General features: G+C 41.8%; 1 protein-coding gene across 3 annotated transcripts in view; it reads left to right on the top strand.

Annotated features, from left to right (window-relative positions):
- LOC119659304 (signal peptide peptidase-like 3) overlaps positions 1–12,575 on the top strand; it is a 76,434-nt gene extending 63,859 nt beyond the window's left edge. For 2 of the 3 annotated variants that reach the window (XM_038067317.1, XM_038067318.1), the window contains exons 4-7: positions 4,025–4,216; positions 4,699–5,152; positions 11,591–11,711; positions 11,781–12,575. In XM_038067317.1, the coding sequence (XP_037923245.1) occupies positions 4,025–4,216; positions 4,699–5,152; positions 11,591–11,711; positions 11,781–11,849 (836 nt within the window). In that variant the 3' untranslated portion in view covers positions 11,850–12,575. The remainder of the gene's footprint in view (positions 1–4,024; positions 4,217–4,698; positions 5,153–11,590; positions 11,712–11,780) is intronic. The other variant, XM_038067319.1, reaches the window with a different exon arrangement.
- The last annotated feature ends 1,216 nt before the right edge of the window (positions 12,576–13,791 follow it).

The following is a 13,791-nucleotide window of genomic DNA, read 5'->3' as shown; positions in this document are numbered from 1 at the left end:
GAATTGAAACGCATTTTAGCGAATCGCGAACGATGGCGGGTAGATGTGGTTGATGCGCTATATTCCACAAGGGGTCAATAGCAACTATGCAAAAAAAATTCCCACAACAGCGGTCAGGAAAAAGACTGCCGCTTGTGCATGCGTTTATTTCTCTCCCGCTTTCTTGTTCGTGTCCCTACGGGACTGCATTGAGATCTCTTTCGTTGATTTGATTACTTCCCAGCACATTGACTTTAACTCTCACAGAAGTTAACGAGTTGAAGGACTTGGCCGTCACTACTGTGGGACCTATTTCTGCGGTTTCCGTGGGACATAAGACCGGTGTGTTTTTTTGGGATTAAAAAAACCGACAGGGATCTCAATAAAATCGGGAACATCACTGGTGGTCAACTGCTTGAAGCGCTCTGCACTAGAGCCTACTTCTAAGTGATCAAATTAACCAACGAAATTTAAATTAAGCTTGTCCCTCCTTATATGCAAGCGACCGTCTCTTTTCTCATTATGGTACTTTTATACTTTTTATATGTGTTGCTCAGGGCCGAAGATTCTGCTACTTCCAATATAGGTTCAACTGGGGTCACCGGCTTGTCCAATGTCTTTTGCCGAAGACGACGCTTCCTTGCGCCAGATTTTGCCATACATGGGGGTAAAGCAACGCCTATATCCTTTCCTTCTTTTCGAAAGGAAATTCGCCTTCTTCGTCTAACTTTTCCGACGGATTGGAGCCTTTCTAGGTTCACATGGATCTATTTTCACATGTGGCCATCATTGGCTTTTCTGATACATCCGAAGAAGATTTTTGCAGGCACGATTTGGTCTGTAGTCGCTCCTCCTTAGCGGCTGAAGTTTCCATTTGTCATGTCTTCCTCTTTTGTTTTCTGGAATATTTAATGATGCCTCGTACGGGTTGCCCGGGTATCCAGTTTTTCCCAGTAAGTGAGTTACTATACTCTCCTATCTGACTGAAAGCACCGTAGGCACTAAATAGAGGCTTTCCGTTGAAGTGGAGAGCATATTTTCCACAGATTTCATGGAGGAATAAGAATTAGATGAGATCCAAAATCTGCGTTTTGGCCGTTACTCAAAGTTGCGAGTGGATTTGAAATCTGTGGCTTTTTATCACTTGGATAGTATATATAGCATAGCTTTCATCCGCTTCTTTTTTTTCTTCAGGCTTTATTTTGTTAACAGACATGATCGGCTCGTTGTGATCGATTTCGCCATTTGGTTCCATTAAATACCTGATTTGGATGCAATCGCGAGGCTTTCAAATCCCCATCCTTCTTATCAAGCCACCGTTGTTTCGGCCGCTTGCCATCGATTTTCGGCCTTTTGCTTGCTTACCATCGACTTCGATGGTGTCTGAGGGGAGAGGAGCATTAATTGGAATAGCTGACTGTAATTTCCTGGTGACACTAGCATTTGCATATGCAATAATTTCGTCTGAGGAAAACTCGAAAATGACTGTCATGAATAAAGAAACAAAAAAATACTCTCGAGACACAATCTTTATCAGCGTTGATGTATGTTGTAATATATTGTCTTTGATCGTAATGTTAGTTTTAAATGCGCAAGTCGCATTGGGGTGTTAATCACATTCAATCAGAGAATTTTTTTTAAATGAGAGTGACCGCCACTGCTATTCAAAAACTTCAGGTCTTTGGAATGTCAAGAACCGCCGGGTAGGAGATTTGACCTTAATGAAAAAGTTTATTAGAAAGTGAATTTGTCAAGGAGATAGTTTTCGGTAGGATGTCTGTCCCTAGTGAAAAAGTTTATTAGAAGGGAAATTTTTGAAATAGGTAAGTCTCACATATTATAGGGAGGATCAATTATGCGGATTAGGATATTCTCTGTTTCATTAATTCATTCATTCTGGCAAAAAAATGAGCTCCGCTACAATCTGCCATTGGATTGTGAATAGTATTAGCCAACATTCAATAGTATTAAAAGTATTTCTCGTCAACGACATCTTTCTTATATCTCGACAAATATAATTTTATGAAAACCGGCCACAAATTCTACGATACTAAGCACCCTGCTGGGAAAGGTCATGGAGGTTCAGAAATCCTCAGTTTCATGGAACATTTTGCTAAGAAGTACATGCAAGCGCCATCTATATGCGTAGAAGCATGGTTACAATTTCTGCTATTCACTGCGCTTCGGAATTTACCATCTCTGCAGAATAGTTTGTAAGCTTTTTCAACACGCTCGGTAGAGAATTTATGGTAGGTGGAGACTTCAATGCCAAACACACGTATTGGGGCTCGAGACTGATCTCGCCTAGAGGCAAAAGTCTCCGGGCTGCCATATCGACGAATTGTGAATTGGATACCTAACCTTATCGATTTTGGCATAACGAGAAATATACCAAGAAACCAGCCTGATCGAAGTATTAACATCCTGTCCTGCATGATACACCGAGGTGACAATGTGCAGTTTCAGATCATTCAAAGTATTCAGCTTATAAGAAAAAAACGACAGCTGAGGCGTGAATGCCAACAGTTTAGATCACCGAATTCGAAAAAGAATCTGACAGCAGCTAGAAAAGAGCTACAAGAAGCATTTAAAAAAGAAAAACATAAGGATCTAAAGTGTTTCCTTGGAAATGTAACATCTTTTCCGACCACGAATTATTCTCGTTGGAGAGCGATGAAGAAATTCAATAGGCCAGTCCTGCACGAATCACCAATCCGATTGTCGGACGGCAGTTGGGCGAGGAGTGGTGCCGAAAAAGCTTCAATCTTTGCTCAACACTTGAGAGGCGTTTTTCAACCAAACCCACACCTAACGTAGGAAAAGTGCATACCAACTGATTTGTTTCAAAGTTTCCGAAGCCTTAAGATTCTCGTAAGACCAGATTGATCCCAAAAGGTTCTTGATTTCGACCTTATAACGAACAAAATGATCCAACAACTGCCAAAATTTGCTATCATTCAACTGACACACATATTTAATGCAGCCTGCCTGGGTTACTTTCCAAAATGCAAGAAATTGTCTCAAGCAACGATGGTCCCGAAGGAAGGTAAAGATCCTACACTTGTCACGTCTTATTGACCGATAACTCCCTTCACTATCAAAACTATTGGGAAAGTTACCTAAGAATACCCACAAAATTCTCGAGCGGTATCTGACTGGCTGGAAATTTGTAGAGAGAGTGTAACATCAAAGGGGGATAACCTAAGGTAGTGTCTTCGGCCCTCTGTTTTATTTGATTGATATTTATTGATTCTACCTTTGCTGACGATACGGCGATGCTCTGCGCACATTCCAATCCTAGTGCTGGATCTGGGGACCTCGAGAATGACATGAAAGAAATTGAGTAATGGTTGGCTCGTTGGAGAATTAATGATAATAAATGAAAGAAAGGGTAGTCATGTCACCTTCACATTGAAGAAACCAACATATCCTGCGGTTAAGTTTTACGACGTATCCATTCCTCAGTCTGCGAAGATAAAATACTTAGAAATACACCTAGACAGAAAGTTTACTTGGAAGAAACATATTGAGGCCAACAAAGCTCAGAACCACCTAAGATTCAAAAACCTGTACTGGCTCCTCAACAAATGTTTGATGACATATAAACCAACGATAAAGCCAATCTGCATTTATGGTGCTCAACTTTGCGGATCTGCTCGCACTTTCAACTTCGAAATCCTTGAAAGAATGCATTCTAAAATATTGAGAACGACTACTTTCGAACCGTGGTACATCAGAACCTACAATATCCTCCGTGATTTGGAGATCTTAAAAATAAAGGACGAAATTAATCATGCGGATAAAAATATTCCCGACCAAATCTAACTGAAATTGACCGAAAATAACATTGGAGTCGTTTTTGCAATTGATACTCCCAATTTAAATTCCCACAATTCGCCCTTTCCATCCAATTGCAGATTAAATTGAACATTGCAACAACTGTAAGCTAAATATCTCGTGGAAACTTATTCATGCTTCCCCTACGCCTGCATAACCATATTTCTATGATAAGATTGTATAATGACCTATTTTATTTAAATTGCAGTCATAGCTACAGTCGCTCTAGCTTTCCTCCTACTTCCAATGTGTCAATACATCATTCGTCCGTGCTCCGATGGGAATAGAGTGTCGTTTGGCTTCTGTGGACGTTTCACCGCGGCCGAGCTTTTTAGTTTTTTACTCTCCGTATCGATAGTTTGTATATGGGTGCTAACAGGACATTGGTTGCTAATGGACGGTAAGTTTATTTCTTCAATTTTCTTTTGTATTCTTTCAATTAAATTATCAAATTTCGTCATAGAAAATTTTGAGGGAAGGTATGCGTGACCTAAATTGATGTTAATTCTTTCGTCGTCTCTAGGACGTTGTTTATGCACGATGGAAAGGAAGAAACCTTTCAAGTGGAGTAAACAACATCCAATTGAAAGGTATTGAGGTGGAATGGTATTGAAAGTTAGCATTAAATTTAAAGTTGTGGGTATGACTCTAATACCAAGCGGGTCATCATAATATTTGGAATAAATTGCGCAAAAGAACGAGAGCGGATTATTATTGAGTGGGAAAGGTTGGGGTTGAGTTCATTTTTGAGATGTACTTTGGATATGTACAATATGATGGTACATGCCTGATGTCTTCTGATCGATTTTTAGCACAGAAAGATTTAAGCTTGATATACACCATCGTACATGGAACTAATCAATGTATTTACTTTCGTTTCAGCTATGGGTATGGGTCTCTGTGTTGCCTTCATTGCATTCGTACGCTTGCCAAGCCTGAAAGTTTCTACGCTATTGTTGACTGGACTCTTGATATACGATGTGTTCTGGGTATTCTTCTCATCATACATATTCAGCACAAACGTTATGGTTAAAGTAGCAACTCGACCCGCAGAAAACCCAGTGGGTATCGTTGCGCGAAAATTGAATTTAGGTGGCATCGTGAAAGAACCGCCAAAATTGAACTTGCCTGGAAAATTAGTATTTCCAAGTTATCATAATAGTGGGCACTTTTCTATGCTCGGTTTGGGTGATATCGTAATGCCTGGGTTGTTACTATGTTTTGTGTTACGTTACGATGCGTATAAGAAATCACAAGGCGTTACATCGGATCCTGGTTTGGCGCCACCAAAGGGAATGGGATCGAAATTAACATATTTTCATTGTTCCTTGTTAGGGTAAGTATGAGAAAATGAAATGAAATTTAAAATCTTTTATTTATTGTTCGAAATTTATTATTTATTATTAACGAATCTAAGTGAGACTAGCTTTTTTCAGTTAATCTTCTATTTTCTAGTTTAACGGTCATTGAAATGAAGACAAATTTTTACGACAGTCTAGGATTTTATAGAGTAGCACAAGCTAGGTCTCTTCCTATTTTGTAGTCGTAACAAATGATAGAATCTTTTCTATTATTAAGTGATGGCCACTCAAATTTAGAGAGATTAATGCCAATTGGCATTAATGAGTTATCTACTCTTATCGACTTTCCGGGTTAGAACACCTCACTTATGCGGATCAGATGACTCACCAACCGCAGTCTTTTATGTGGTTGCGATTCAATCTTTAATGGGGCTGAAAAGCACTTCAACTCCCCGGAGATGATTTCATTGCTCCTCTACTGTCTCACTCATTGGCGATCTAAGAGTGGGGACCACCCCATAGCGTACCCAGCAATGTAATTGTCGCACTTCCATAATGTGTGATCTATTCATTGCCACTTCCGCTTTCTGATCAGCTCGTCCACAGATAACTGACCCGTACGCCAGCCAAGTTCTTCGTTCGAAATAGTATCCAGGCCTGCGTCGATGATGGCTTGAAGCTTTCGAGTAACAGTAATGGTCACTTTCCATGTGTTATATACCATCCTTTCATCCAGTGCGTTTCCGGTTTTTGCACAAGGCAGCGAAGGCGTCTAACGACGCTTCCTAGATATTCAAATTGATGAGCACTTTCGATACTCTGCCTATTAATGAGATAGGGTGAGTGCGATAACCCGTCAGATTGAGAACCTTGGTTTTGTTGGTGTTTGTCTTCAATTCAACTCTACTTGAACCATCTGATTAAAGTATATGATACTGTGAGGAAGGAAATAGATGTAATCAGCGAAGTCGCTCTCCGGACAAAGTCGCATCAAGAACGCCACTGATAACAAGAAGAAATAATATCGGTGACAAGATGCAATTTTCATGGATTATGCTTTGGATCTTAAATTCCTGAGATTTTACTTGGTTGCATCACGAGACATTTTTCGTCGTCGTATGGCGCTCTGATCATAGCTGTTTGTTTCTCTGGAATAACCCTCTTGCCTAAAACACCTCAGATATACTTTCTGTTGACGCTGTCGAAGGCCTTCTCGAAATCGATGTAGTAGATGAAGCGAATTGTTGAATGTGGTCAAGACAGGAGGATCCAGTACGGAAACCAACTTACTCTCTGTGTAACAAGCCTCCGTTCTAGGATTATTTCAGTTATACTCTTTGAGAAGGCAAGGTTTATGCAGGTATAACACCAGTTTTCGCATTCAAGACTTGTCCTTTTTTGGAGTCATCGTCGTTATGCAGTAAGAATTGTCCATCCTCCTGTAGGGAGACAAACATTCTTGAGAAAGTCTCCTTCCGAACATGGCTAAGAGTTCGCAATTTTTTTTGCTAAGAATATATGAGAATTGGCCAGATCATTGTCTTGTAAGAGCTTTGATCCTATGGTGGGACGTTTCGAGCGGGACAGTTCTAGTACGGTGAAATTTGCTCTTTTGGCTGCTAACAACCGTTTATGAATTTCGTCATCACGCCTGTTATTGGCTGTGATTCTTATCCACCAATAGGAGAAATTTTGAACGTCAGGCATTGATTCGCTGTCCTACATCTTGAACTTCGGTTGATGAATCGTCGTCGTCTCCTGACGACTTATGGTTTTTAAGCCGGTGAATCGGATGGATTGTTTCTTCTATGCTTGGTGATGGCATCATTTGTCCGTCGTCTTCAGTTGGCGGTACCTTCAGGTCGATTAATTCATCTTAATACTTAACTCATCGCTGTAATGTATTCAAAGAAAATTTTGTTTTCATCGTCTTTTCATTAAGGCAGAAAGCAGCAGCTGTGAAAAATATATGTGTTTATTCTCCGAACGTGCCGGACCCTCTATGTTATCTTTTTTTATAGATGGAAGTGGAAATCTTCGAAGGTTGCGCACCACTACGTTAAGATCTCATCCGGCATGCATGTGCTCCGGGACCTCGGCGGGAAATTCGAGATAATAAGAAAATTCGTCGCCGTGTTTGGATATCTTCACCACAAACAGTTCCTGTATACACGGGATCAGTGTATGAGTCCGGCAGCCTTTTTCGGACTTGTTTCACCGTTGCTGCTATTCCCTGCACAATTTCTTCTTAGTGGATTTTCGAAAGTTTCATTTCGGACGAATTTGCCGTAAATGTGCTGTACACTGTCAGCGCAATTGGCCGGTTTTCCAAGCTCATCCTCACCTTCCTTCGGTTCACAGCGTTGTCCATAGCTACTGTCCAGATAGAAGTCACACATAGCAGGATGGATTGCACCATCCTTGCGCTAAGCTCGTAAGCGGCTTCCTGATCATATCCTTGTATTAAGTAGAATTTGCTGCCTTCTTTCGCGCCTAGTCTAAGTACCCCTTAAAGCTTGATTTCACAGCTTGGTTTCACTTGTCGTCGAGTATCCGGGCTACCTCACAACTACAACCACCGTCGGTCATCTAAAAAACTAATGCCATCTTCGATATGGGAAGGCCTCGTATTCCATCATACATAATATCTCGCTACAAGAGTCCGCACTTTTTTTGGCCATTCCCCTTGTACCAGGGAGGCCTTCCCAGGAAGTGATTTTGAATAGTCAGTTCCGTCAAAGTGCCCATAGATCACCTAAGTTGGTCAAATTTCTGACATTGTGTGCCACTGTTGCGCAACACTTGATAACAAACATTGCATCTTGAGCTAGCTATCTTCTTCTTTTCCTTCAGCCTTTGTCCCGTTCACAAGCGGGGTCGACTGGTCGTGATCGGTTTCGCCATTTGGCTCTATCGAATGCCTGGTCTAGATGCAATCTCGAGGCTTTTAAATCCCCATCCAGCGTATCAAGCCACCCTTGTTTCGGCCTGCCTTTTGGTCGTTTACCATCGACTTCGATGTTCAGACCAATCTTGGCAAGTGAATTCTCGTTAGCACGAATCGCATGACCATACTATCGAAGACGCCTTTCTCGCAATTTTTCCACGATCGGTGCAACCCCATAACGATCGCGGATATCCTCATTTCGGATGTCATCAAAACGTGTCGCGCCACTAGTCCAACGCCTTCGCCGTCTTCGTCTCCATTACCGCAAGACGCCGTTCAATGTCTTTTATACTTGGCCAACACCCAGAACCATAGAGGGCGACAGGACGGACGACATTGGGGTAATTTTTAGACTTGAGACGTTCGTTGATACGTCGATCACAAAGAACACCAGTTGTGGAACGCCACTTCATCCAGGTTGCGTTAATGAGTCAAGCAATTTCAGCATTCCATCGGCTAATAGCGTTGATCCGAGGTATTTAAATTGCTCAGTTCTGGACAAATCACTGCCACTGACAGTGATTCTGCCTGTTTCATGGGGATCGGTCTTCTAAAATTCAGTTTTCTTTACATTCAATCTGAGACAGTGTTGCATGAGGCGATTATTCCATTTTTGGAAAAGTTGCTCGAGATCATTTTTGCTGTTAGATGCTACGAAAACATCATCTGCATAAAGCAGTGTGCGGGGCGCTGGACGTTGGATGTCCCGTGTGACGGCGTCCATAACAAGAACAAAAGGAGTGGTGAGAGGGCGCTTTCTTGATGAACAACAACAGAGACACGAAGCGGTTTTGATGCACACGCCATACTTCAAACTTTACTTTTCGGATCGTGATAGAGCAATTGAACCGAGTGTTGTCGTAAAGCATACCAGTTGAGTTCGTATGGCATACGGTGAAACGCTTTCTCTAGATTCAGAAATGCAATGTAAAGAGGGTGATGCTTCTCACGGTGTTTCTCCATGAGTAACCGCGCAGCGTGTATTGCATCAGTATTTCCCCAGTTTTTTACAAATCCAGCTTGATTCACGGTTATTTCAACGATTTCCTAAATACAGTTGTCAAGACTGCGTTCAAAAATCTTCATGGTATGGGAAAGTAACCGGATCGCACGGTAATTTGAACATTGTGCAGAACTACCTTTCTTTTTCCATATTGGAACAGTTGTACTTTCTTGCCAGTCAGATGGTGTTCTTCCTTCCTAAATAACCCGATTAAAGAATTCACTGAGCCACAGTGTTGGGTGCCAGCTGTTCGCTTTGCAGAGCTCAGATGCGACGTCGTCAGGTCCTGTGGCTTTCCCCAATTTCATTCGTTTTATTGTCTCCTCGACTTCAGTTGCGCTGACAGTGAGTCCTTGAGGGTTTTACGTGGGTATCTGTCGTGGAGACTTAATCCCACGGTTTTCTTAAGACACGGATTGATTTTGTGACCACAATCAGTACCCCGCTGTGACAAGCAACAACGGTACCAGTATATACCAAGTGCATGGCTTAGCATTCATACTGGTGGATGCAAGACCTATCTAAATCTCTACCGAACTAAGGAGTACGGCACCTGTGTTGAAACGCAACACCACGCCGAGGTCCGAAGGTCTCTTCTCGCTTGAGTATAACCACAACCCGCATGAAACTCCTACTAGGGGGCCTACCGCAAACAATCGAGCTGTACTCACATACAACGGGAGAGTCCAGGACCTATTCCAGTTCTCATGGTACCAGTATACCCCTGGTAAGGTTTCGTGACCAATTTGCCACTTCAGATGAGTCCCCGTGCAGACTCGGGTCTAATCGCCCTGATTAGGCCTTTGGAGCATTGAGTGAGTACAGCGTCTCCCGGTGCCATCACTATGGAGGTTCTCCTCGGCCACTTGGTTGTGGTTTGGCCGACAGGGTTGTCGCCCCGTCTTCCTCATCGCCACCTCTGAGCACCAGTTGCGCTGACAGGTGGAACTGGTTCAAATGTCGGCAACGGAGGTGGAGGATGAGCAAATTTTTCAATTGAAATCTGCTCGAAGTATTTTCGCCATCTATCCGTTGCGGCTTGCTTACCAACCGTAAGCAAAGTACTCTTCTTGTCATTAACGCAACAGAAGTGTTCGATATCATGTGTGCGTTCATGACAACTTTTGGTAAGTCGATAGAGATCTCTCTCGCCATCCCGAGTGTCCCAGTTTATCGTAAAAATTTTTGTAATGGTCCACTCGGGTGACAGCGACTGCTTCCTTTGCTTTCCGGTTGGCATTCTTATAAATTTGCCAATTAGCAAGCGTTTTATCGTCGAGAAATTTGTGGTAGAGGCGTTTCTTTTCGCGATCTTCATTTCAACATCATCATTCCAAAGCCCAGTATCTCGGTTGATGTACAGTTTACCCGGCTTGGTGACCCCGAGGGTTGCAGAGGCCGTTTTGTGGATCGTGTATTTCACTTGGTTCCACGATTCTTCCACATTCGTAATGGTCGGGAATCGTGTGAGTGAGATCATTTCTTCTTTGTTCTCATGAAATCGTCAAAATTTAATGCGCCGCGCTGTTTTATCGGTGGCTTAATTCGCAGGACGGAAATCAACGGCCGATGTTGAGGTGTGATGGTCTTATAGGGCTTTGCAATCAGTGACAGTGGTAAAATGTCGTTATGAGAATATAGTCGATTTGTGTTTTACTGTTCCCACTATAAAATGTAGGAAGATGAGACCATCGTTTGATGAATCATGTATTCATAAGTACAAGGTCATGGATTCCACAAAATCGATTATATGCTCGCCACCCTCATTGCGTGTTCTGAACCCCTTTCCCCCATGACACCTGTTACCGTCTGCCTTTTCACCCACATGACCTTTAAGGTCGCTGGCAATGATGATATAGTCGTCAGCAGGCACGTCGCAAGTCTTTTCATCGAGAAGTTGCCAGAAGGCATCTTTCTCGGCATCAGGTCGACCTGTCTGTAGTGCGTACGCGGTGAAGCCCATTTCTCGACAGGACCGGGACCCGTCCTGCCGCGTCTACTGCGGTGGACGCCCTAGCATTTCACCAAGGCTTATGACTCAATTCTATCATCTTATTTGTAACGACATTGTATGCATTTTTTGGTCGACCTGTCGCGGGGCCTGTCACCAAGACAGATCAGGTAGGATTTAGCATAGTGGAATAACTCCAACTATACCCTATTTATCATTTTCCCTGATCTCGGCATTTTATTTTTATTTTACTGAGAATAGTACAGAGCACGTTGCCTCAAACCCTCCTCCTTTACCTGGGCTTGGGGTCAGCATACTATGTTAATGGCATGGCGGAGTTAAAAGAAACGGACAAATTTACGCGAAAAATGAATCTATGATCCTCCTGCCGCCGACAATTCGGTTTTTTAGTTATTCAATCTATCCTAATTCTGCCTTGAGACACCCTGTATTTATCCCTTTACATTTTTCAGAGATATGACTTTTTTCATCCCACTTTTTTGACATTTTCTTTTATAGACATTAAGTAATGTACCCAACAATGCCAATAATAAAAAACACTATCGTTGCAGATATTTCCTTGGATTGCTCACCGCAACAGTAAGTTCAGAGATTTTCAAAGCTGCGCAACCTGCACTATTGTACCTTGTACCTTTCACGCTCCTGCCGTTATTGACCATGGCATACGTAAAAGTAAGTTGATTTGCATTTCGTACCTCTCAAATGGTTTAAACTCAACAACATTGACCCCTCCCTCTCCAGGGTGATCTGAGACGTATGTGGAGTGAACCGTTCATAACACAGCCAACTTCGAAACAGTTGGAAGTTTGAAGAACCTTAAGTAACCTGTATGTACATTTAGTAATTTTTTAAATTATTTTCTATGATGAATGCGGACAACCATAAATTATATATCATTTAGCATCCTGTTTCACCCCTCCATATATTTTTATTGAATGAAAGTAACTGTATGATAATTTAAGGTGAATTTTTTGATGAGAAGAACAAACTCTAGCGAATAAACTGTAATTATAAGAAGATGGAATAGAGTAAATCTTATAAATATTAGAGTAAAAGTATTAAAGTCACAAAACCAGTTGAAAGTAGATTAAAATTTAATAAAAGAAGATACCATAACTATTAATTCATCATTGTAGGCTACACATTAAAGAAATGATTACTTTAGAGATCAAATGATGAATCGGTTCATTTTATTATGTACGTTTAAGGCAAACATTATAGATTTATCTAATTTTGTAGTATTTTGTATAAATTATTTATAGGCTTTATTATAGTGTATTAGCGAACCGCACATGAGAGATTGAGCGAGAGTTGTTAACGATGCAATGGAACAATCTTGATTAGCTGCCCAAAATCATCTCGAGAGGAAATGTGCAAACGATCTGAAACTGGTTAGATATATTTTTTTCCTTTGAAAACTTTCATAAAGTGCAAATGACTAATATTAATTATACTTCATGCCTTTAAAAGGTTTGACATTTATTTGTTAATTCTGTTTGCTGTATGTAATACATAAAGGAGTTTTTGTACATGATCTTCTCTGGTTTCCTTCTCTTAGGATTAGTTAATTTTCAGTTGTCTACGGTGTGGCCTATTGGATGGTGGGCACCAGTGATTTTTCTCATTATTCAACGGGGACCTGGAAAGATTTGATTTTTAGGACGGAGTGGTACCTTCGATGGAGTACGCAGCCCAGGCGACCCCTGCTGAACCGGTGCTATTAAATCCTTCTCCACCTCTACATGCTGATTGCTAGGAGTTTTTGTTAACGATGGAGCGTGCCCCCAAATTGTGTAAAATGGCCCTCTAGGTGGGGGTTAGGTTGGGCTGATAACCCTACCCGGAAAACTGCATATTATGAATGACGATGGACTTGGCATAAAAAAGGACAAATAATTAACGAATTTTCTTATGGAAGGTGTGCAACGTGTGCAGATTGAAATCTGCTCACCAGCTAGCCAATATCTTGTCCCAATATGAAGCTGATGTCACCGTGTTGCAAGCTGTGCTGACAAGGACCGGCTTTCCGAAGAAACGCGTTTATACCATATACATGGTGAACGGAAAGAAGGGTATGATTATTTTTTTTGAAATATTGTCAAAAATACATCAGCTTTCGGATCACTACTAATTTATTTGTTAGAGCTACATGTTAAGTAAAATAATAAGCTATTTTAGTATTTTGTGTGCTATCCTCCCTTGTCGTAGCATTCGATTATTCTTCGTCCAAAACTATCACAAAGTTTGATTGAAGATGTCATCATCATCATCAACGGCGCAACAACTGGTATCCGGTCTAGGCCTGCCTTAATAAGAAACTCCAGACACCCCGGTTTTGCGCGGAGGTCCATCAATTCGATATCCCTAAAAACTGTCTGGCGTCTTGACCTACGCCATCGCTCCATCTCAGCCAGGGTCGGCCTCGTCTTCTTTTTGTACCATAGATATTACCCTTATAGACTTTCCGGGTGGGATCATCCTCATCCATACGGATTAAGTGACCCGCCCACCGTAACCTATTGAGCCGGATTTTGTCCACAACCGGACGGTCATGGTATCGCTCATAGATTTCGTCATTGTGTAGGCTACGGAATCGTCCATCCTCATGCAGGCCAAAAATTCTTCGGAGGATTCTTCTCTCGAACGCGGCCAAGAGTTCGCAGTTGTTTTTGCTAAGAACCCAAGTCTCTGAGGAATACATAAGGACTGGCAAGATCATAGTCATGTACAGTAAGAGCTTTGACCCTATGGT

This window comes from Hermetia illucens, chromosome 6 (assembly GCF_905115235.1).
Source record: "Hermetia illucens chromosome 6, iHerIll2.2.curated.20191125, whole genome shotgun sequence".
Taxonomy (NCBI): domain Eukaryota; kingdom Metazoa; phylum Arthropoda; class Insecta; order Diptera; family Stratiomyidae; genus Hermetia; species Hermetia illucens.
Note: the sequence above shows the minus strand (reverse complement) of the source record. Positions and strands in the feature narration are given on the sequence as shown.